Source organism: Eptatretus burgeri, chromosome 2 (genome assembly GCF_056783735.1).
Source record: "Eptatretus burgeri isolate ZD-2024b chromosome 2, Ebu_testis_v1, whole genome shotgun sequence".
NCBI classification, from domain to species: domain Eukaryota; kingdom Metazoa; phylum Chordata; class Myxini; order Myxiniformes; family Myxinidae; genus Eptatretus; species Eptatretus burgeri.
Window position 1 is genome coordinate 159,561,568 of NC_140962.1, and position 22,712 is coordinate 159,584,279.

Here is a 22,712-nt window from a genome sequence, read left to right on the forward strand (position 1 = left end):
CAAAAGTTGGGTAAAAAAATTACAAATTGTAGAATTCGGGTTAATAGCAAAATGTAGATAGTTTATTATAAACAAAAGTTTGATTAAAAAAAAAATTACGAAATGTAGAATTTGGTTTAACAAAAAATATATAGTTTATTAAAAACAAAAGTTGTTTTAAAAAATTACAAAATGTAAAGTGTGGTTTAAAAAATACTGTGTACGTAGTTTGGTTTTCAAAACAGTTTTTATTGTAAAAAGAAAGTAACATCCCACAGTACATAACAATTGTAATATTGATTTACGGTGATAAAATACATTCTTCATTTCAAAATGTTCAAAACAAATATTGTAATTATAAAACTGAACCCACATGTTAGAACAAATCCATCATGTTTAAAATCTACCTTTTAACTTTTGAAAAGCTACTTGGAGATTAAAGAATCTACTTGTGGATGAAATAATATACCTACAGATTAATACTCTGACTGGATTAGATATCTATTTTTAGATTAAGGATCTACCTACAGATTAAAGAGTCTACCTGTGGATTAAAGATCTTCCTGTGGATATCATGTAAGGCACAAATACCAATCGTTATGATAAAACTATTGAAAGTAAAAGCATCTGTGCGAAGCTTTCCAAAGAGGGTTTGATGCTATAATATAAGTTTATGATCAACAAGTTAATATAACAAGTTATCGATGGATTGGAATTAGAAGGGGTGAGGGGAAAATAAAATTATCATTCTTACCAACAATTTTGAACATTTATTTTACTCAAACACAACTCAAATTAAAAATAAATCCCACGTACAGTACAATGATTAGTTTCTTACAATTTGCCTTTTGTTTGAAATCGATCTCTCTCCCTAAACATCTGTTAACATTAAAATGCAATCATAGTTCCATTCCTAACTATATATCTAAGAGTCACTTTGGAACTTTGTATTGTCACATAGTCCTTATGAAAGTTGAATGAACAAAGCAAGTCTGTCCGTCAGCTGGTCCATCTACTCTCCCGATCACAATGACGTCACAATAGCACTTAGCCATTGTGACATTACACTGTACATTGCAGCTTGGCCATACTATCTCCATTGCTTTAGTACAGGAAGGAATTTTGCTTTGGCCAAAATACTGGCACACAGTGACCCTCTCTTCTCAATCATAATCAAGGGATCTTTAAGGCCCACTAGCAAATGATAAGGAATTAATTACCAGCAATGTTAATTCCCGGATCCAGATGTGTAAATATCATGGTGTGTACTTCTGTACGTACCATTCCCTAACTAACCCAGTGTATCCAGTGAGGTATATGCCAACCTTATCCATACACCATTGGGATTTCTCATATCCAGGGATAAAAGGTTTTCAGGGCAAGGCTAAAATCGGGTCATCATTTAATGAAAGCATCTCTACTAATCAAAGGTTCTTCCATTAACTACCACTAATTGTAACCACCTCAAATGATAATGCTCCAATAATAACCACCACTAATTATAATGCCCCGATAATAACCACCTTTTATAACCACCACTAATTATAAAGGCTCTATTATAACCACTACTAATTATAAAGGCTCTATCTCAACCACTACTAATTATAAAGGCTCTATTATAACCACTACTGATTATAAAGGCTCTATTATAACCACCACTAATTAGAAAGGCTCCATTAGAACCACCACTAATTGTAAAGGCTCTATTAGAACCACCACGAATTATAAGGGTTCCATTAGAACCACCACTAAGTATAAAGGCTCTATTATAACCACCATTAATTATAAAGGCTGTATTATAACAACCTCTAATTATAATACCTCTGTTATAACTACTAGGAATCATAATTCCTCTCATATTACCACTTCCAGTTGTTTCCATAATGACTCGGTTTTCTATAAACAGAAGATTCCATGATTTAAGATCCAATGGAAAGAAGACATTGAGGATCGTGGTCAGATCCATTCAATGGAACACACAGGTATAATGCCTCACCTGTACTCTTCAAATTATCTGAGGCATTTATATGTACATGAAATAGTAATTCCATCTGAAAAGGTTATTTACTATGATATAACTCATTACAAATTCAAATCAATAGCGACATTACATGCACTCACGTGATCAACCAATAATACTAAAATACACTAATTCTCCATATGTGATGTAATATGTATAATAATTAATTTAATATAATGAACTGTAATTAATTTTTCAACCTTGTAGAATCAAACGGCTTGGTCGATCTCCACCAAATTTTGCAAATGTGCTCGGGGTACCCATGGTTAGGTCTTTGGCACAAAATAATCCCCACTACCCCATGAGGGTGGGTTGACAACTTGTGATTTTCACCTGTACCTACATGTGGCACAGTGCAGTGGTTTACTGACCCCCTCCTGGAGGGGGGGGGGGTATTGATAGCTACGGCCATAAAATAAGCGCAAACACAGGATCAGGACGCAACAGAAAAAAGGAACAGCAGAAAGAGAGGGGGAAACGCCAACAGCAGGGCCGAGAGACAAAATAAATGGGGATCGATGGAGAAAATAAACAGCAGTGCCAGGTGAGGTTGGGGGGTGGGGGGGACAAGGGGTGGATAATATGGATACAGAAGCAAATTTTCAGGAAGGAAAAACTGGAAACTTGGGGAGGGGGTAGAAAAGATCATTGTTTTCGATGGGGGATGATCCAAGATCATGGCAAACAGCTGTTTTGAAGACCTGGAGAAAGAATGGGATTGAAGAGAGTGTGAGAGTTTGTTCCAAAGGCGAGGAAAAAGAGGAATGAAAGAGTGAAGGTGAGCAGTGATTCGTGATTTTGGTAGTTTTACCAGAAGGGGGTTGCTGGCGGACCTTGAGCGCCCTGCGGAAATATGGTGGGGACATATCGCAGACAGGGCAGGGGGGGAAAGACTGGAGAGGAGATGGTAGAAGACAGAAAGACCACAGACCTGCCTCCGTTGAGAGAGAGTGAGAGACCCAAAGACTCAGCCTCACCACGGGAGATACCAATGATCCTAAATGCCTTGGTTGACCACAGCGTGAAGCCGAGGAAGGTGATAAGTGGGATCTCTGGAAGGGAGAGCAGTACTTCATCAGGCTGTGGTCGAAAGCTTTGTATGTGGTCAGGAGCTCAGTCGTGCCAAGGAAGGACGTTTCATGACAGAGGATGCCCAGACGGCTATTGTCTTTGGAGGCCAGGTTGGAAATGTGGCTTTCCCAGGAAAGATCATGGCATATAGTGAGATCCAGAAGCTTGAATGAAAGGACTTTTTTTTCTTCTTTTTTTTGTATACCTTGTCGTGGCTCATGTGAGAGCGAACACACAACACACAGCAAGGAGGGCATGAGACAAGAGGAGTGGGAGTGGGAAGGACAAAACAGTGGGGAATAGAGACATTAGGAGATCTGTGGATGGGAGAGGGATGGGGTGGGGAACATGGGGAATACAAGATGGACATTACAGGGACTTTCAGGAAAGCAGGGAATTTGAAGGAGGTGGGCCTGGGTGGATTATCGGGGGTAGAAAAGATCGAGGATTTGGATGGGGGATGATAAGAGGTGGTGGTGAACAGCTGTTTTGAAAGCCTGGAGGGAAGAATAGGAATGAATAGTGTGGGAGTTTATTCCAAAGGCGGGAAAAAAAGAGGAATGAAAGAGTGAAGGTGAGCAGTGATTCGTGATTTTGGTAGTTTTACCAGAAGGGGTTGTTGGCAGACCTTAAGCACCCTGTGGAAATGTGGTGGGGCCAAATCGCAGAGAGAGCAGGGGGGGTGAGGGTGGAGAGGAGACGGTAAAAGACAGAAAGACCACCAACCAGCTTGCGGTGAGAGAGTGAGAGGCCCAAAGTCTCAGCCTCATTGCGGGAGATGTCAATGATCCGAAATGCCTTGGTTTCCACAGCGTTAAGCCGAGAAAGGTGGGAGAGCAGTATTCCATCAGGCTTTGGACGAAAGCTTTGTAAGTGGTCAGGAACTTAGGTGGGCCAAGGAAGGTCTTTGAATGATGGAGGATTCCCAGTCGGCGACTGGCTTTGGAGGCTTCTTCCAGCGGATTGTTGAGAAAGTAGATGGGGGGCGGGGGGGGTTCCAGGTGGTCCTTTCGGAGAGACATAGTGAGTGTGTGAGATTTTTCAGGATTGAAAGACATGTTCCACGTGTTAGAACAAATTTTCTCATCTACTTATACGCTCATCCAATCAGCTCACTGGGTCATCGTCTGACAGGATGGCAGAGACATCATGCCTTTGAGTCGTCTCGTCTGGATTTCATTTTCATCTGTGTTTAAACTGTCGTTTTGTGTGGTCAGAGTGATGTATCAATGAGTGCCCCATCTGTTTGATGGACCTTCCCTTGTTGTCCTGTCTGCTATCATTGGCTGGAGGACATTAAAGATCCTTGGTGTCTTTCAACCATGAATGGAAGACCGTGTCAAGGTACCACAGTCAAATTGCAACTGACTATCTTGCCGCGTGAGGGCATTGTATCAGTGGCATGGAAGTGCCGCAGTAATGATGCAACCAGCTTGTGGAATATGTAATTCAATCCCGGCCCAATATGCATTCTACTGTACGACTAATCCGCATGCCCAGCTAAAGATCGAAGTGATCCCCCTTGGGGGTTGACCCTTTTGCACTTCGTTCCCTTGAAACAGGGGGAACACGTGGTTAGGGCGGTAATTTGTAAATTTTTGGCCATATTGCCGGCGACAGCTCACCTACTCTTCGTGAAGGACACCGTGGGATGATCAACGTTCACCGACTAATGCCGGCAGACCAAATTCCTCGTTTAACGTCCATCTGAGGGATGAGGGACGGCACACACACACATTAATGAATCAGCCTGTGTGTGAAACACCGGGATGACAGTTTATAGCTGGGTCGGGATTCAAACCCAGGATAGACAACTTAGAGGCGAGTGTGCGTACTTGTAAGCCATCCTGCCAGCCCAAAATGCATTCACCGATTACTAACTTATTTAATGTACAGCTAAAAGGTTGCTATGAGGTCACATAACTAAATATTCCCCAAAAGACCCACATCTTCGATGCGGAGAACTTACTCGTGCACAAAGGCCTTTACGGGGTATTACAATGATTAATCAAAACCATACTTTTACAAGATTAAAAAAGTTAAACCTTCATATAACCTCGATTCTATATTCGAGTAATAAACTATTGCAAATGGCAAAATGCCATACGTTAATTAAAGCCACAAGGCATAACAAGAGCCCCTCAGAGCGATGTACAGTAGTGCATCAGCCATGTTGGGGCCTACAAGGATAGCAAGTTTCACCCATTAACAAAAACCCCACAGAGCGATGTAGTACATCAGCCATATTGGGGCCTACTAGGATAGAGGATGTACATGAGCAAGAGCCCTGCAGAGCAATGTAATGCATCAGCCATATTGGGGCCTACTAGGATAGAGGATGTACATGAGCAAGAGCCCTGCAGAGCAATGTAATGCATCAGCCATATTGGGGCCTACTAAGATAGAGGATGTACATGAGCAAGAGCCCTGCAGAGCAATGTAATGCATCAGCCATATTGGGGCCTACTAGGATAGAGGATGCACATGAGCAAGAGCCCTGCAGAGCAATGTAATGCATCAGCCATATTGGGGCCTACTAGGATAGAGGATGTACATGAGCAAGAGCCCTGCAGAGCAATGTAATGCATCAGCCATATTGGGGCCTACTAGGATAGAGGATGCACATGAGCAAGAGCCCTGCAGAGCAATGTAATGCATCAGCCATATTGGGGCCTATTGAGATCGCAGGTTTTTTCCATTTCAACCAGACATGGATTTGGTAAAGATAACAAGATGTAAGGACTGATTTAAGTATGCTGATGTATATATTGTCGAGTACCTACCCTTGCATTACCATAGCAGCAATCTAGTTTCACTACATACAAATGACCTGGAGAAGGATCGGCTGTGAGTTTCCCTTAACTCAAAAGGCAGAGAGTATAGTTTGCTCTCCCTTTCTCCCCCCCCCCACTCTTAAATTAAGGACAACAATTCAACTGGTCCAGTCAGTTCACTGGTGTACATGATCCTCAAATACTGTCCAACAGCAAAGTGTACAGGCAATGAAACAATGTGAAACACCAGTCAAACCAGAGAACCTGCTTGTATTACCCAAACACCTGTAACTGTTAAAACGAGGGTGAAATCCAATTATAAACCATTACACCTTTACACAAATTAAGGCATCAAGGGGAACTCACTCCATCTTGCACACAACAAAATGCATGCGTTTGTGTAATGAAAAAATAACAAAGGAATACTAATACAATCAAACAAAATCAACATCGAGTCAGATCAATGGAAATCGCTCCATGAACCTTCACATCTTCAGCTGTTGCTTCTCATCATCCAAATCCATGGGAATCGTGAGTGGAGGGTAGACGTGGTTGAACGGAACCGCGAGGCCTTTGCGTGTATATTTCCACTGGAGTCGACCCTTTATGTAGCGCACACTGATGAGGAGGATCACTAGAAAGGTGAGAGCTGCCAGAACCGCATAGGCAAGGCTGAGTCTGGTGGCGGCTCTGCCGGCAGGTCGTGGCAGAAGGCCTTCTGTGATGACCTTTGATGATGCGGTTGGAGTTTCGACATCGACACAATCTTCCGGCACTGGATGTTCTTCAGTGGTCACACACACTTTGTAGGTAGCCCCAGAAAGGAGGTCATGCAACAGGAAGTCCGAGGCACCAGAAGGGAGGCGAAGCATGTAGCTAGTTGATGGTGACACCAAAAGGTCACCACTCGCAGCCCAAGAGTCAGATAATCTCAAAGACCACATTAGAGTCAAGGGTTCATCTTTGGGCACTGAAGACCATTCAACTAACACTGAAGTAGGCCCAATGGCATTAGCAGAGACGTGAAGAGGAGTGAGTGACTTGAGTGGAGTTCCAGGCACCCACAATGTGATGCTGTGCGTGTCGGCACCCTCAGCATTAAAGGCAACGCAGGTGTATAGGCCCGCATCTGTGGGCCGCGCATCAGCAATTGCTAAAGTTCCATCAGTCTCAAGCCAGTATTTTGATGACAGCGTATCGGCGGTAATCTTATCACCATGTGGCGATACCCAATATATCGTCGGCTCTGGTTCTGCTGTGGCTCGACACTCGAGGATTGCCGTCCCACCACTGCCACCATCTCCATCAATGCCGCCTGCCTCGCCACCTGTTGCCACAACATTTGCGGATGCGATGAGTGGAAGGCAATCTTCTGGAAGGTCTTTCAGAGCCGGACCAGGGACAGCAGGTCTTCCCTTGTGCTCAGCAGGCTCAGCACAAAACATTCGCTCAGGCTGCAGAAACCTCAGGCCTTTGGTTGCTGTATGGATGTTTGCAGGTTCCAACCACCATCGATTCATGCAGTCACAACGAAGTGGATTTGAATGGATTGCAAGATTACGCAGGGCAGGCATAGAATGGACTGTAGCATGGTATAGACCGGGCAAATTTCCATCGTTTAACATTAAGCTCTCCAGACTAGGAGTGGTGCGGAAAGCATCCCGGTGCAAAAAGGCAAGTCGGGGGCAGTGAGACAGATCGAGACGGCGTAGAAGAGGAAGCGAGTCGAAAGCGCCACGCTCTACGGCAACAAGATCAGGCAGAGCCGACGCATGCACTTCTTCAAGGCGAGACAGGTTGTGGAAGTTACCTTTGGTTATCGTGCGCAACAAGGTTCGGGACAGGTCAAGCATCTGTAAACGAGGTAGTGTCGCCAGGGCCGGACCGGGAACACGAACGAGCTTACTTCCAGCCAATGAAAGACTGTTGAGGCTAACGAGGCCAAGTAAAGCTTCGTCCGCAAGGTAATCGAGCTCCGTATCTGCCATATCCAGATCCTGAAGACTTATCAGTGGAGCAAAGACACCATCGTTGAGCTGAGTTATAGGATTTCCTCGAAGCACTAAAGTTTCGAGCCTTGGCATGTCCTCAAACCAAGTGGGACGAACAGCCGTCAGTGCGTTATGGTCCAGGTAGAGTGTACGGATCTCTCTCAGACCAGCAAAAGCACCGTTCGCTATACTACAAATGTGATTTAAGCTTGCATAGATAGCTCGTAGGTTCCGAAATTGTTTGAAAGAACCTGGAGGGAGAGCCTTCACCGAATTTCTGATGAAGTACAGTGCTTGCAGATCTCTTCCACCAGAGCCCCATTCTCCAACAGCATCAATTTCATTTTCCGAGAGGTCGAGCTCAGTGAGATTTGTCAGACCCTTAAGGGCTCCGGGAGCGAAGCCGTCGAGTCGATTTGTCCGCAACGACAAGAACTGGACGTCTAAAGGCAGAGGACCTGGGACGGTTGAGAGGTTTTTCCCACGGCAATCAATGGTGTGTACAAGGCCTGCCGTGAAGTGGGGGACTGCCAAAGCCTGGGAAGAGCAGATGCATGGCAGCGGACAAGCGGGCTTCCACTCCGGAGCAACATTGCTTACGGCGTCCTGTCCTGCTGCCAGGAGCAGCAGAGGAAGGAGGGAAACGGCGATCCAGATATCGGGCATATCTGACCTTTATCTTGTTGGAGATCCGTTTCGTAGATTCCTTTGATTCTTCTTTTTTCTGAGTTTCTCCTTTGTCTGCAACAAGCAATGAATAAAACACACATTTACATTTGCATTTACATTTACATTTCATCAAGAACGCAACAACCTTTTTCTTTCAATGAATACGGTGATGGAGTGCATAAAATAAAATAATTTGTGATCATTTGATGTCTTTAGACGGTGAGAATAATGTTATTAAATTCCATTTCAACTGTCGCTGTGTTGTCCATCTCAATGTCTCAACAGCGATGATGCCATTTGTCTCATAGAGTGACTCGTACATGCCTACATGGCAGGAACTATGGAGACATAATGGACTTTTGTTTCTTCCAGTGGGTGGAAGATTGTGGAAAGGAGAGGGTCTCCCAAAGGGTCTAAGAATGGGGTGGGGGAAGAGGGGAGGTGCGCTCCCTGTGAGAGCAGGCACAATGTTTCCAAAAGGTATAGAGGAGGATTAGGCGGGGGAAGGGTCTCAATCAATGCAAGTGAGGACAATGGGGTTCCTAGTGAATGTGGATGAAGGAAGAGGGAAATGAGAAGAGAGGGAAGGGGAATCGAGGGAGGGGAGTCGAGGGACAGCTGCAAAACAACAATTGGGACAATTGGGGAACCAATGTGAGAGCAGTTTTAAATATAACTTACAAAATGTCATCTGACTCGAACATGTCCCATATATTTAAATTCCTCGAGTTCAGGCCACTGACTATCCCCATGTTTATACAATGATCAAAGACTCGTGATGAGCTTGTACGGTAATCACATATGGGACAAAGACATCGGTGGACACCATGGGACTTTAAAGTGAATTTTTAGGGGTATGAGTAGATAATGGACAAATACTATAGTATCTGGGATTCGAACCTTGGTTCTGATAATCCTAAGTTAGAATTTCAGATGGGAATGCTAAACAGACCAATCCAGAAGCACCCGTAGTCTCGAAAGGTCTCAAGGCTGAACAACAATGTCCGGGCCGTGTTATTGAAATCAGCTTTTGTAATCATACACGAGTATTTCACATTCTTTTGAATGGTGTGTCGTGTATGATTCTTCCATCATTTTGAGGAAACAGTTATCCATCTCGGTTTCTTCCCTGTCAATCCTGAGCCTGGCATGATAGCTGCTTATAACAAAAGGCCCCAAAGCCTCACACATTCCGAGAGTGCTCCGAATGCGCCGCTCCAGTTGGACTCCTGCACCAGCTAGCTCCTCCATTTGGGTTTAAAGAGCTGTTCTTCAATTTCACTTCCTTATAAATCAGAAATATGCTCCATATTTAGCATCAAGGGTGAAAAAAATGGGACCTTGATGGAGAAATATGATGTCACTCACCTTTTCTTCCCTCTCTTTTCCTCAATTTTTTTATTTATTTAAGAATAACAAATAAAGGAATAATAATAATAATAATAATAATAATAATAATAATAATAATAATAATAATAATGCGAAAGAATAAAAGGTTTTTAAAGAAGCGAGGCCAGCAAATTTCGATAAGAAATAAATGATGGAAGAAAGAGCAGAGGAAAAACATTACAAGCCAACCCTAACCCCAATCCCAACCCCAATCCCAACCCCAATACCAACCCAAACTCGAGCCCAAATCCTAATCCGAACCACTTGAAGAAGTTCAGTCTCTAAACCTTCTTGACCTCATCATGAACTATGACCATGCCTAGGCAAACCGTATATCAGAGCTGGCCTCCAAAGTTGGGCATCCTTCATCATGCCAGGTCCTTCTTTAGGAAACCAGAACGACTAACAGCCTACAAGTCCTTTGTAAAAAAAAAAAAAAAACTCAATGGAGTTCCGCTCTCCTCGCTCCCAATATCATTGGAATCTCCCATTAAGAAGCAAAAATACAGAGCCTGATGATATCATTGTAGATGGGTTGGTTGTCCCTCCTCAAATCATGCTGGCCCTGTGCTCCTTCATTCCTCCATCCCTTCCTAGTTACTTCAGGTCATTACACATTATTGGAGCGACCTCCTCATTGGTAAACTCCCAGAATGTAATCTTGCCGCTCACCCTCATTCCTTCCTTCCTCTTTGCTCCTCCTTGTGGAACCTCCTTCCTCAGTATTCTGAATCCCACTTTTCCCTCCATGACTTCCGGTTTGAAGTAAACCACCAGCTCCTGTCATCTTACATCCATACCTGCGATGTTCTCTCTCCTACGTAACTCATCCCTTACCTCCCCGATCTATTTACAGGTTGATATTGTTATGGTGACGGGTTCGAAACAGGGTCGGAATGTCACGATGGACCGGGTGGGCACAAAGTCAAACCTTCCATCCAGACGGTCACCAATTTAGTGATGGATCGTCCTTCGGGCTGTTCGCTGTCAAAGCTGAAAATATCTTTACTTAGGTTTTCGATGCACCGAACTTCCAACGAGTCTGTCGCCTGCGATGCGTCAGTCAGTTTGAAAGGATGGGGGCCGAGCAAGACCCTTGATGAACCACCGCATTTGGAGCTTCCAAATGAGAGGTTTTCCCGCCAAATTTCAAAGGTCGCATCTTTACTCTGGCCGTGGTGTATCGTTCCCAATTCCAAAACACACACCAGACAGACACTGCAGTAGCAGAAGAACATGATTTACGAGTGCGACACCCATAGGAAACCGACGGGCGGAGACATCAATGACACTTGGATCTCTTGAGTTGGATGTTACACGTAGAGTTTTACAAAATGGGCACTGGCAATTCGTCAGATCCAGAAATGATGTAATCGACACAATTTATTTACTTCACATAATACGTGAATACGCATGTCCAAGCACATGTGAAATACAGTTTGTAATGTGTAATTCCACATCATGTAAAATGTGACTTCAAGATCTCAATTCTTCCCACACCCCTCTCCTCCCATTCTCTCCTTCTCCATCACTCCCTTCCCCCTTCCTCCTCTCTCTCTCTCCCCTCTCTGCACCCATCCTGCACACTGCACAGCAGCAAAAAGGGAAGTAGGGGTGAGGGTGGGAGAAGGTCTGGAGTGACTTACTTCTCTGCATTGTGTTACTGATCAGAAATATACAACGTGATTGGAAATGTAAGGGTGTTCGGTCGAGAAGGCAACTTAAATTACATAAGTATTGCAGTTACTGTGTGAAAGGACACTCGTGTGGACAGCGGCATGCATAGGTAGCGCTCGATAGAGTGGCGCTCACTGTCAGGTCAGATCAGATTAGACCTGTGACTTGCTACAGGTACCATGTAAACCAGTACGAACCTGTTCCATGGTCGGGTTGTCGGAGACTAAACAGTCTCACCCACCAAGTGTCTTGGTGAGGAGGGTGTTTGGATATGGATACCCAGCAGGATGAAGAACAAAACCTGTCAAAGGGTGGACGAGCTGCTTGTAAGCCAACGATCATCCATATATGTGCCCAACTGTGTGTGCGGACACATATGTGCCCAAATGTACCATTCAAAGCCCAACTGTGTCTGCGGACGTCGTCCTGCAGTTGGATTACTTTTTATAAGAAGGTTGGTGGCAGGATTTCCCCTCCGGTCAGTGTAAAACCCTTCATTCCGCAAAACATTCTCAAAGCATAAAAAACCTGAAGCTGCTGGGATTACTCGGGGAGAGGGTCGGATGAGGAGGAGGAAGACAAAAGCCATATTGGTGATGGGATGAGGCACAGTGGGGAGTAATGAGAGAGGGGCAGAGGGAAGACAAAGTTTGGAGGAGGTGGGGGAATGAGTTGGAAGAGAGAGGGCAGGGGAAGGAGGCAGGTTTGTGGATGTGAGCGGGGGCATCTTTGAGGAGGGGGACAGAGGAGGAAGTTTAGAGGGAGAAGAGTAAGAGGGGGGTAGTTGAGGGAGAAGGGTGAGGGGCACACCGTTTAGGACACCAGAGTTGGAGCCGATACTAAAGCAGAGGACAGTGAAGAGGTGCTCAGAGTGGAGGAAGGATGAGGGGCAAGATGGGAGGGCAAAGGAGAGGATGAGGAGGTCGGAGGAGTTAGGAGGTAGATTTGAGGAGGTGGGGTAAATTAGCACTGAAGTTAGAAAAAAGGGACCATTGGTGGAACACCAACATGCATTGCAAACTGGGGACAGTGACTGCAGCATATCATGAGCTGGTACAACGAGTACAGTTCGATTGGAGAGATAGAAAAGTATCCACATTTTATTGGAGTCTGTGTGTCCAATCTCATTAATAGAGATCCCAAATGTGGTGGCAACATGAACTTGAGGCACTTCTGGAGTACAACTACAACATTTGTACAGACAACAAAGTTCAACCAAGAACCCAGGCCTCAGAAAAGATACTGTATGTACCAAAGTGTGCAGGAATTTGGTAGAAAAAGAGAAAAGATTGAGAAATGGCGGGACCTCAAAGAACACCTGCAGAGGATGTGGAAAACATCAATATAAGGAAGTGATTGCGGTAGTTGTCGGAACTTGACCAAAGAATATGAACAAAGATAAATACTGTAATTCGTGAAACTAAATATGTCAAAGGTATGAACATCATATAGTTACAGAATGGTGATGTTATAAACAGATGTCGGAGGAACCTTGGACAATCAGGACCTGGATCATTTGTTTTCAGGTAGCCATCACTTCCAAGGATGGGTACAGAATTTGGAGGGTTGTGGAGAGGAGGACGGAGGGTTGGTCTTGTTCTCTACTGTCACTGCATGTATTATTGTAAAAACATATCTCAACAGGATGGCCCTTCATGACATCCCAACAAACATTGAGACCCAATTGCATGATTAAGTTTCGATGAGAAGGAGAAATATTTATAAACTAGAAGGGAACTTGGTAGAGCACATACAGCACAGTACCTCCACCGCGCGACGCCTGATCCACGAGAACATGTCGGGCCAAATATTTTTTTTTGAGAAATATTACATATCGTTTTTAGCCCCATCTCTCATTGGTGAAGAATCACTTGAAAAGTAATTATCGGATTCAGACCTTAACCCCAAATCGAATCAATTCTTCCTTGTCACACATCTAACGTGATCACCAAGTTTCATTCGAATCGGTTCACAACGTTTTGAGACATCCTGCAAATAAACTCCTCTATGTTTGGAACCACTTTCATGTGGTATGTATCCATGACATTAGTAAATACATGTTTGGGACCCCTCTCATATTGTATGTACCCATGACATTAGTAAATACATGTTTGGGACCCCTCTCATATTGTATGTACCCATGACATTAGTAAATACATGTTTGGGACCCCTCTCATATTGTATGTACCCATGACATTAGTAAATACATGTTTGGGACCCCTCTCGTCGTGTATGTCCCCATGACATTAGTAAATACATGTTTTTATTCCCTCATATATTGTATGTACCCATGACATTAGTAAATACATGTTTGGGACCCCTCTCATATTGTATGTCCCCATGACATTAGTAAATACATGTTTGGGACCCCTCTCATATTGTATGTACCCATGACATTAGTAAATACATGTTTGGGACCCCTCTCATATTGTATGTCCCCATGACATTAGTAAATACATGTTTGGGACCCCTCTCATATTGTATGTACCCATGACATTAGTAAATACATGTTTGGGACCCCTCTCGTCGTGTATGTCCCCATGACATTAGTAAATACATGTTTTTATTCCCTCATATATTGTATGTCCCCATGACATTAGTAAATACATGTTTGGGACCCCTCTCGTCGTGTATGTCCCCATGACATTAGTAAATACATGTTTGGGACCCCTCTCATATTGTATGTACCCATGACATTAGTAAATACATGTTTGGGACCCCTCTCGTCGTGTATGTCCCCATGACATTAGTAAATACATGTTTTTATTCCCTTACATGTTGTATGTACCCATGACATTAGTAAATACTTGTTTGGAGTTAGGAAATTTAAAGTATGTAAAGTTATGGTTTCATGGTGTTGCTGCTGATAGAATGCACCGGAGTGGTGATGCCAAGAGAAAGGCAAAGTGGAGTTTGAGCCAGTCGTGATAAAATAATTTGAGTGTGGAGGTGTGTGTGTGTGCTTGTGTATGTGTGTATGTGTGTTTGTGTGATGGGGGATAGAGGTTTGAAGAGGGTTAAAGAAACACAATTTGACCCAATGGTTCTTATAGTTTACACTTTAATTATAAACACTTGCTCCACATGTGCACATCCATTAGCATAGCACGGTGCTTCGGTTCCCAGCACCTCCTGTGACGCACCCCGTGTGGATTCGGGCCGAGGCGTTTCTGGGCACCGTCGTGCTGTGGGTGCGTTGTCTGGGACACGGATTAGGGAGAGCAGCAGATGTGTGGCCATTGTGGGAGCCGAGGCTTTTCTCATGCTAACGTACCTCGGTCGTAACTCCACCACAGCGGCACAATCACCAAAACCACAATCACTTACGCAGCTTATAATGGTCACTGTGCTTCATGGACGTTAGAAATTTCGGATAAATATCTTGTTGGGAATGCAAAAGAAAATTATTTCAAAGTATGATTCAGTGAAATGCTTTACACGATCAGCGCACATCACTAAAAGGTTTGGGTGTGATGTTTGGGTGTGATGTTTGGGAGTGATGTTTGGGAGTGATGTTTGGGAGTGATGTTTGGGTGTGATGTTTGGGTGTGATGTTTGGGTGTGATGTTTGGGTGTGATGTTTGGGTGTGATGTTTGGGTGTGATGTTTGGGTGTGATGTTTGGGTGTGATGGTGACATGCAACATCAGGTGCTCATGAGGATGTGAGGTTGTGTTTTTACTTGTTCGGAATAACTTCCCAAATGATCAAACAGATGAAGTCACAGCAGATGGTTGATGAAGAAGGATTGTCTGTCATCTTTGTGAAACTGAGAATTATTATGTGACGTTTACTGTAAATACAAGAATGACTAAAATGAAGGGAAACACAACCAGTGATTAAAGGAAAGACACTGAGAGATTAAATTGAAAAACAACCAGAGATTAAAGGAAACACACCCAGATATTAAAGGAAACACAACCAGAGATTAAAGGAAACACACCCAGAGATTAAAGGAAACACACCCAGATATTAAAGGAAACACACCCAGAGATTAAAGGAAACACACCCAGATATTAAAGGAAACACAACCAGAGATTAAAGGAAATACACCCAGATATTAAAGGAAACACAACCAGATATTAAAGGAAACACACCCAGATATTAAAGGAAACACACCCAGATATTAAAGGAAACACACCCAGAGATTAAAGGAAAGACACCCAGAGATTAAATGGAAAAACAACCATATATTAAAGGAAACACACCAAGAGATTAAAGGAAACACACCGAGAGATTAAATTGAAAAACAACCAGATATTAAAGGAAACACACCCAGAGATTAAAGGAAACACACCCAGATATTAAAGGAAACACAACCAGAGATTAAAGGAAATACACCCAGATATTAAAGGAAACACAACCAGATATTAAAGGAAACACACCCAGAGATTAAAGGAAACACACCCAGATATTAAAGGAAACACAACCAGAGATTAAAGGAAACACACCCAGATATTAAAGGAAACACACCCAGATATTAAAGGAAAGACACCCAGAGATTAAATGGAAAAACAACCAGATATTAAAGGAAACACACCCAGAGATTAAATGGAAAAACAACCAGATATTAAAGGAAACACACCCAGAGATTAAAGGAAACACACCCAGATATTAAAGGAAACACAACCAGAGATTAAAGGAAACACACCCAGATATTAAAGGAAACACAACCAGAGATTAAAGGAAACATACCCAGATATTAAAGGAAACACAACCAGATATTAAAGGAAACACACCCAGAGATTAAAGGAAACACACCGAGAGATTAAATTGAAAAACAACCAGATATTAAAGGAAACACACCCAGAGATTAAAGGAAACACACCCAGATATTAAAGGAAACACAACCAGAGATTAAAGGAAATACACCCAGATATTAAAGGAAACACAACCAGATATTAAAGGAAACACACCCAGAGATTAAAGGAAACACACCCAGATATTAAAGGAAACACACCCAGATATTAAAGGAAACACACCCAGATATTAAAGGAAACACACCCGAGATTAAAGGAAACACACCCAGAGATTAAAGGAAACACACCCAGATATTAAAGGAAACACAACCAGAGATTAAAGGAAACACACCCAGATATTAAAGGAAACACAACCAGAGATTAAAGGAAACACACCCAGATATTAAAGGAAACACACCCAGAGATTAAAGGAAAGACACCCAGAGATTAAATGGAAAAACAACCAGATATTAAAGGAAACACACCCAGAGATTAAATGGAAAAACAACCAGATATTAAAGGAAACACACCCAGAGATTAAAGGGAAACACAACCAGAGATTAAAGGAAACACACCCAGATATTAAAGGAAACACAACCAGAGATTAAAGGAAACACAACCAGAGATTAAAGGAAACACACCCAGATATTAAAGGAAACACAACCAGAGATTAAAGGAAACACACCCAGATATTAAAGGAAACACAACCAGATATTAAAGGAAACACACCCAGAGATTAAAGGAAACACACCGAGAGATTAAATTGAAAAACAACCAGATATTAAAGGAAACACACCCAGAGATTAAAGGAAACACACCCAGATATTAAAGGAAACACAACCAGAGATTAAAGGAAATACACCCAGATATTAAAGGAAACACAACCAGATATTAAAGGAAACACACCCAGAGATTAAAGGAAACACACCCAGATATTAAAGGAAACACAACCAGAGATTAAAGGAAACACACCCAGATATTAAAGGAAACACACCCAGAGATTAAAGGAAAGACACCCAGAGATTAAATGGAAAAACAACCAGATATTAAAGGAAACACACCCAGAGATTAAATGGAAAAACAACCAGATATTAAAGGAAACACACCCAGAGATTAAAGGGAAACACCACCAGAGATTAAAGGAAACACACCCAGATATTAAAGGAAACACACCCAGATATTAAAGGAAACACAACCAGAGATTAAAGGAAACACACCCAGATATTAAAGGAAACACAACCAGATATTAAAGGAAACACACCCAGAGATTAAAGGAAACACACCGAGAGATTAAATTGAAAAACAACCAGATATTAAAGGAAACACACCCAGAGATTAAAGGAAACACAACCAGAGATTAAAGGAAATACACCCAGATATTAAAGGAAACACAACCAGATATTAAAGGAAACACACCCAGAGATTAAAGGAAACACACCCAGATATTAAAGGAAACACACCCAGATATTAAAGGAAACACACCCGAGATTAAAGGAAACACCCAGAGATTAAAGGAAACACACCCAGATATTAAAGGAAACACAACCAGAGATTAAAGGAAACACACCCAGATATTAAAGGAAACACACCCAGATATTAAAGGAAACACCCAGAGATTAAAGGAAAGACACCCAGAGATTAAATGGAAAAACAACCAGATATTAAAGGAAACACACCCAGAGATTAAAGGAAACACACCCAGAGATTAAAGGAAACACACCCAGAGATTAAAGAAAAAACACCCAGAGATTAAAGGAAACACACCCAGAGATTAAAGGAAGCACACTCTAAGATTAAAGAAAAAACACCCAGAGATTAAAGGAAACACACCCAGAGATTAAAGGAAACACACCCAGAGATTAAATGAAACACACCCAGAGATTAAAGGAAACACACCCAAAGATTAAAGAAAACACACCCAGAGATTAAAGGAAACACACCCAGAGATTAAAGGAAACACACCCAGAGATTAAAGGAAACACACCCAGAGATTAAAGGAAATAGAACCAGAGATTAAAGGAAATACAACGAGAGATTAGAGGAGCCATTTAAATGTATAAAGCAAGAAACAAACTTGTAAAACCAGAACCAAACCCATACAGCAAGAAAAAGAGCAATCAGAGATTGCAGATCCTCACCAGGACTGCTTTTGTGTGGTATATTTAGTGTGGCACTTGTGTACTGGTGTGTTACATATTTAATAATTGATATAACTACAACTGACACTTTATAACTGCTGGTAGTGAAGACCGGGTACCAAGACGTCCCCCTTTGATGCAACCCCGCTTTGATCGGACACCTGACCCTCACCCATGATATTTTAAATTATTATTCAATTGAATTTAGAATGGGATTAAAAATCAAATGTAAGACCAAATAGGTACAGTCCTGCATTGGAGTATTCAGAAGGAATGCATCCAATCAGGTTGAAATTTCAAACTTGTATCCCTCATCACCACTAGATCATAATGGTGAAGTTTCATGTCGATTGCTTAAGCGGTTTCAGAGAAAAACATTATTTAATATTTTTATTCAATCCAATATGGGTGCCAAAAGTAAAACAAGAAACAAACTTGTAAGTCAAAAAACAAAAGTTGGAAAACGAAAAATAACCTTTTAAAAACAGAAACAAACTTATCATGGGTTATGATAGTCCTCTCCACATGTCGGGATGGCACGGGTAAAAGATGGCTGCCCATTCAAATGAGGACAAAATGATACACTTTAAAATTACTCAAGAGTGAAGTCGTAAGCATTTAAAAGTCATATCTTTTAGCCTCAAACGTTTTCATAACGAATAAGAATGAAAAATACGCCAAAATACATCGCTAAGCTAAAGTACCACATGGAGAGATCGCAAAATCACCGATTTGCTCAATCCACAGAATTGTTGATAAATGTCACCGTGCCGAGCACAATAACAGCTGAAACAATAACAATGATTCCAACGGAAGGAAGCGACATTCTCTAGTGGGCATTGCGCCTGTACCATGACAATTAAAAAAAAAACATTTATCAAATTTTAAAAATTTAATACAACGCAAAAAAGCTCCAAAGCGATGATGTCACGTTGGGATGACGACACACTGCCTGGTTTTACACTCATAGAATATGACCACTATAGCTTTGTGAAGACGGTTCGGTGTTTGGTTCTAGATTGTAATCACCAATCGGAGAGTCATACAGCTTTTATTGTTTTCTGAAGGAACCAAGTGTTAATCAATGGTGGGATTGAACCAATAAGGTGATTTATTGCTTTTATTCTTCATCTTCCTTCATTTCCCTTTATTTCCTTTTTATAAGAGATGAGGTCGAATGGTACCAATCTTTTGCCCTGCCTTACCCATGATACTCCTCCACTTCTCCCTGTCCTCAGCCAACGCTGTTCACCCTCCAACCACCCCCACCTTATTGATATCACTCCTCACACAGTCTTCCCATCTCAATGCCGATCTACCTCTTTTCCTCCTGCCTTGCCCCATCATCTCTCTCTCTCTCTCTCTCTCTCTCTCTCTCTCTCTCTCTCTGCATCTCTCTCTGCATCTCTCTCTCTCTCTCTCTCTCTCTCTCTCTCTCTCTCTCTCTCTCTCTCTCTCTCTCTCTCTCTCTCTCTCTCCGTCTCTCTCTGCGTCTCTCTCTCTCTCTCTCTCTCTCTCTCTCTCTCTCTCTGCGTCTCTGCGTCTCTGTCTCTCTCTCTCTCTCTCTCTCTCTCTCTCTCTCTCTCTCTCTCTCTCTCTCTCTCTCTCTCTCTCTCGTCTCTCTCTCTCTCTCTCTCTCTCTCTCTCTCTCTCTCTCTCTCTCTCTCTGCCTCTCTCTCTCTCTCTCTGCGTCTCTCTCTCTCTGCGTCTCTCTCTCTGCGTCTCTCTCTCTGCGTCTCTCTCTCTGCGTCTCTCTCTCTGCGTCTCTCTCTCTGCGTCTCTCTCTCTGCGTCTCTCTCTCTGCGTCTCTCTCTCTGCGTCTCTCTCTCTGCGTCTCTCTCTCTGCGTCTCTCTCTCTGCGTCTCTCTCTCTCTCTCTCTCTCTCTCGCCCTCTCTCTCTCTCTCTCTCTCTCTCTCTCTCTCTCTCTCTCTCTCTCTCTCTCTCTCTCTCTCTCTCTCTCTCTCTCTCTCTCTCTCTCTCTCTCTCTCTCTCTCTCTCTCTCTCTCTCTCTCTCTCTCTCTCTCTCTCTCTCTCTCTCTCTCTCTCTCTCTCTCTCTCTCTCCAGCCGCATTTTTTTTTATCATTCTCCCCGTCAAGTTCATCTGCACACCAATTTCCTCCCATCCTCTTCACTCCCGCAATCCACCTGACCCAGTTGTTCTCGCAGACCTGCAAACTCTGTTGTTGTCTCTCTTTGGCATCACAACATCTTTTGACATTTTTTCCCGTTTCAATCCAACAACAAAGAAAAATACACAATTACACCAACCCACACTACAAAATCTACAACTACCTCGAACGTAGACATCTTCACACAATTATTACTATTGCCACCAATCAAAAAAAATTGTCAAAGGATGTGGTGATGGCAATCCATGAAAGGATTGTAGTATTGTATTGTGGTGTCATTCCCAACTTGTCATTCCTTCCTTGTCAATCATTCCCAGCTTGTTTCGTTGTTTTTTGCGGATTCGATCCCGACGTGTTTGTTCATTTGTTTTGTTTTTTTAAAAAGAGTTTTTTTCCTTACTTGATAAACAATAAACAACTTGTAAAACAAAAAAGAAAAAACAAAGTTGGACAACTAAAAACAAACCTTTAAAACAATGGGCAAACTTGGAGAACAAGAAACAACTTGTAAAACAAGAAAGAAAAAACAAAGTTGGAAAACTAAAAACAAAGTTGGAAAACTAAAAACAAACCTTTAAAACAATGGGCAAACTTGATAAACAAGAAACAACTTGTAAAACAAGAAAGAAAAAACAAAGTTGGAAAACTAAAAACAAACTTTTTAAACAATGGGCAAACTTGGAAAACAAGCGGAGGTGAAAGAGTGCTTTATTAGCGAGGCTAAAACAGCTGCCAAAGCATCCCCCCCTCCCCCCCAGTGACCCCCACCACCGACCCCCACCACCTTTTTGTGAAACATTCGATATTCTCGACCCCATGAGCCGAGTCAGTAAAGCTGATACCCAATCTATCCTGAGATTACAATAATGATTGAAAACTCAAACTTTCTTTGCACCTGCTCGGTAGAGTTATTGTTAAACTGTTCGACTGTGGTTACATCACCTCTCAGCGTTGCTTCACTCACCTGCTCACTCTCTTTCCGCTCGTCACAGCCTCTCAAAAAGTACCACGACCGCCTCTCACCAGGCACTCTCAGGGGACAGATACCTGTGAATGTGGAGGAATGTTGGTCCATCTGTTCGATGGCCAAGCTTGCCCTGCCCTCACGAAAGTAGCCCCGCCCCCATATATAATAGCCCCGCCCCCATATATAATAGCCCCGCCCCCATATATAATAGCCCCGCCCCCATACATCATGGCCCCGCTCCCAAAAGTCTGATGACTCTCCTCCTGATTCAGGTGTTCCTCCTCGTGACTCTCTCTCTTTCCTCTTTGTCTATCCGGGGTCCTTCTGATGACTTCCATGCATTATTTGGTCTTTCGTTTGATTCTCCTGAAAATGTATGTTTGTGCCTCTATTTCGACAAGCCCTTATCTGTCTCTCGACCGATCAAGGTTTTTATCATTTCAGTGCCCTTGTAGTAGTCAAATGTTATCCTCCAGCCTTAAGGGTTTGCTTAAAAATTCATTCAGTTTGTATGCAGCCTGTGGCTGCTGGTTTCATCACTGATGCAGTGCCCCCATGTAGGTTAATGGTTTGTTGAGGGTGCCGCAGATAGCTCGCCGACTCCTCATGAAGGACACCATGGGATCTTTAACATCCACTGACTGATGCCAGCAGATAGACATCCAGTTTCACGTCCATCCGAGCGAGAGGCAGCGCACACACATCGATGAATCACCCGACCTATGAAACACCGGGATGACAGAGTTTGTAGCTGGGTCGGGATTCAAACCCAGACTAGACAGCTTTGAGGTGAGTGTGAGTTTGTTAAATGCATGCAGATCAATTTAATTCCGTTATAGGCCTTGGTGTTGAAGCTATAGGAAATCGTACTTATGGACTTCTACTCACCGCTAAAGGTTGATGACCGTCCAGTCCGAGCGGTGTCCCATAAGCTGCGAAGCTTGAGTGCGGGAAAATACAGTCACTGGTTCAAAAAGAAGCAACAAATGGCGTATCACCAGTCGGCCAATGCGGTGTCGTGTTCATGAAGTAATACGATTCACTCGATGACGTGGGCGTCATAAATATCCAGTGCCCGTGGGAACAAACGGCTCCCCAAAAGCGGCATGATGATAGGACTGTAAATGTGGTTTAACTCCAGTAAACCTCCGTTTAACTCCAGTGAAAC

General features: G+C 42.8%; 1 protein-coding gene across 2 annotated transcripts; it reads right to left on the reverse strand.

Annotated features, from left to right (window-relative positions):
* Window positions 1-726: 726 nt before the first annotated feature.
* LOC147033709 (leucine-rich repeat neuronal protein 1-like) lies at window positions 727-21,686 on the reverse strand. Of its 2 annotated transcripts, none has more exons than XM_085871844.1 (2): window positions 21,542-21,686; window positions 727-8,576 (listed from the first exon to the last, which is right to left on the reverse strand). In XM_085871844.1, exon 2 carries the CDS (start codon window positions 8,499-8,501, stop codon window positions 6,330-6,332), a length of 2,172 nt encoding a protein of 723 aa, XP_085727970.1. In that variant the 5' UTR covers window positions 8,502-8,576; window positions 21,542-21,686; the 3' UTR covers window positions 727-6,329. The 2 variants fall into 2 exon arrangements, with proteins under 2 accessions (XP_085727970.1, XP_085727971.1); XM_085871845.1 differs by having other exon boundaries at window positions 21,625-21,665.
* Between the last annotated feature and the right edge of the window lie 1,026 nt (window positions 21,687-22,712).

Bases quoted from the DNA above. Each gene is read 5' to 3' on its own strand.
- LOC147033709 (XM_085871844.1), bottom strand. From the start codon at position 8,501: ATGCCCGATATCTGGATCGCCGTTTCCCTCCTTCCTCTGCTGCTCCTG.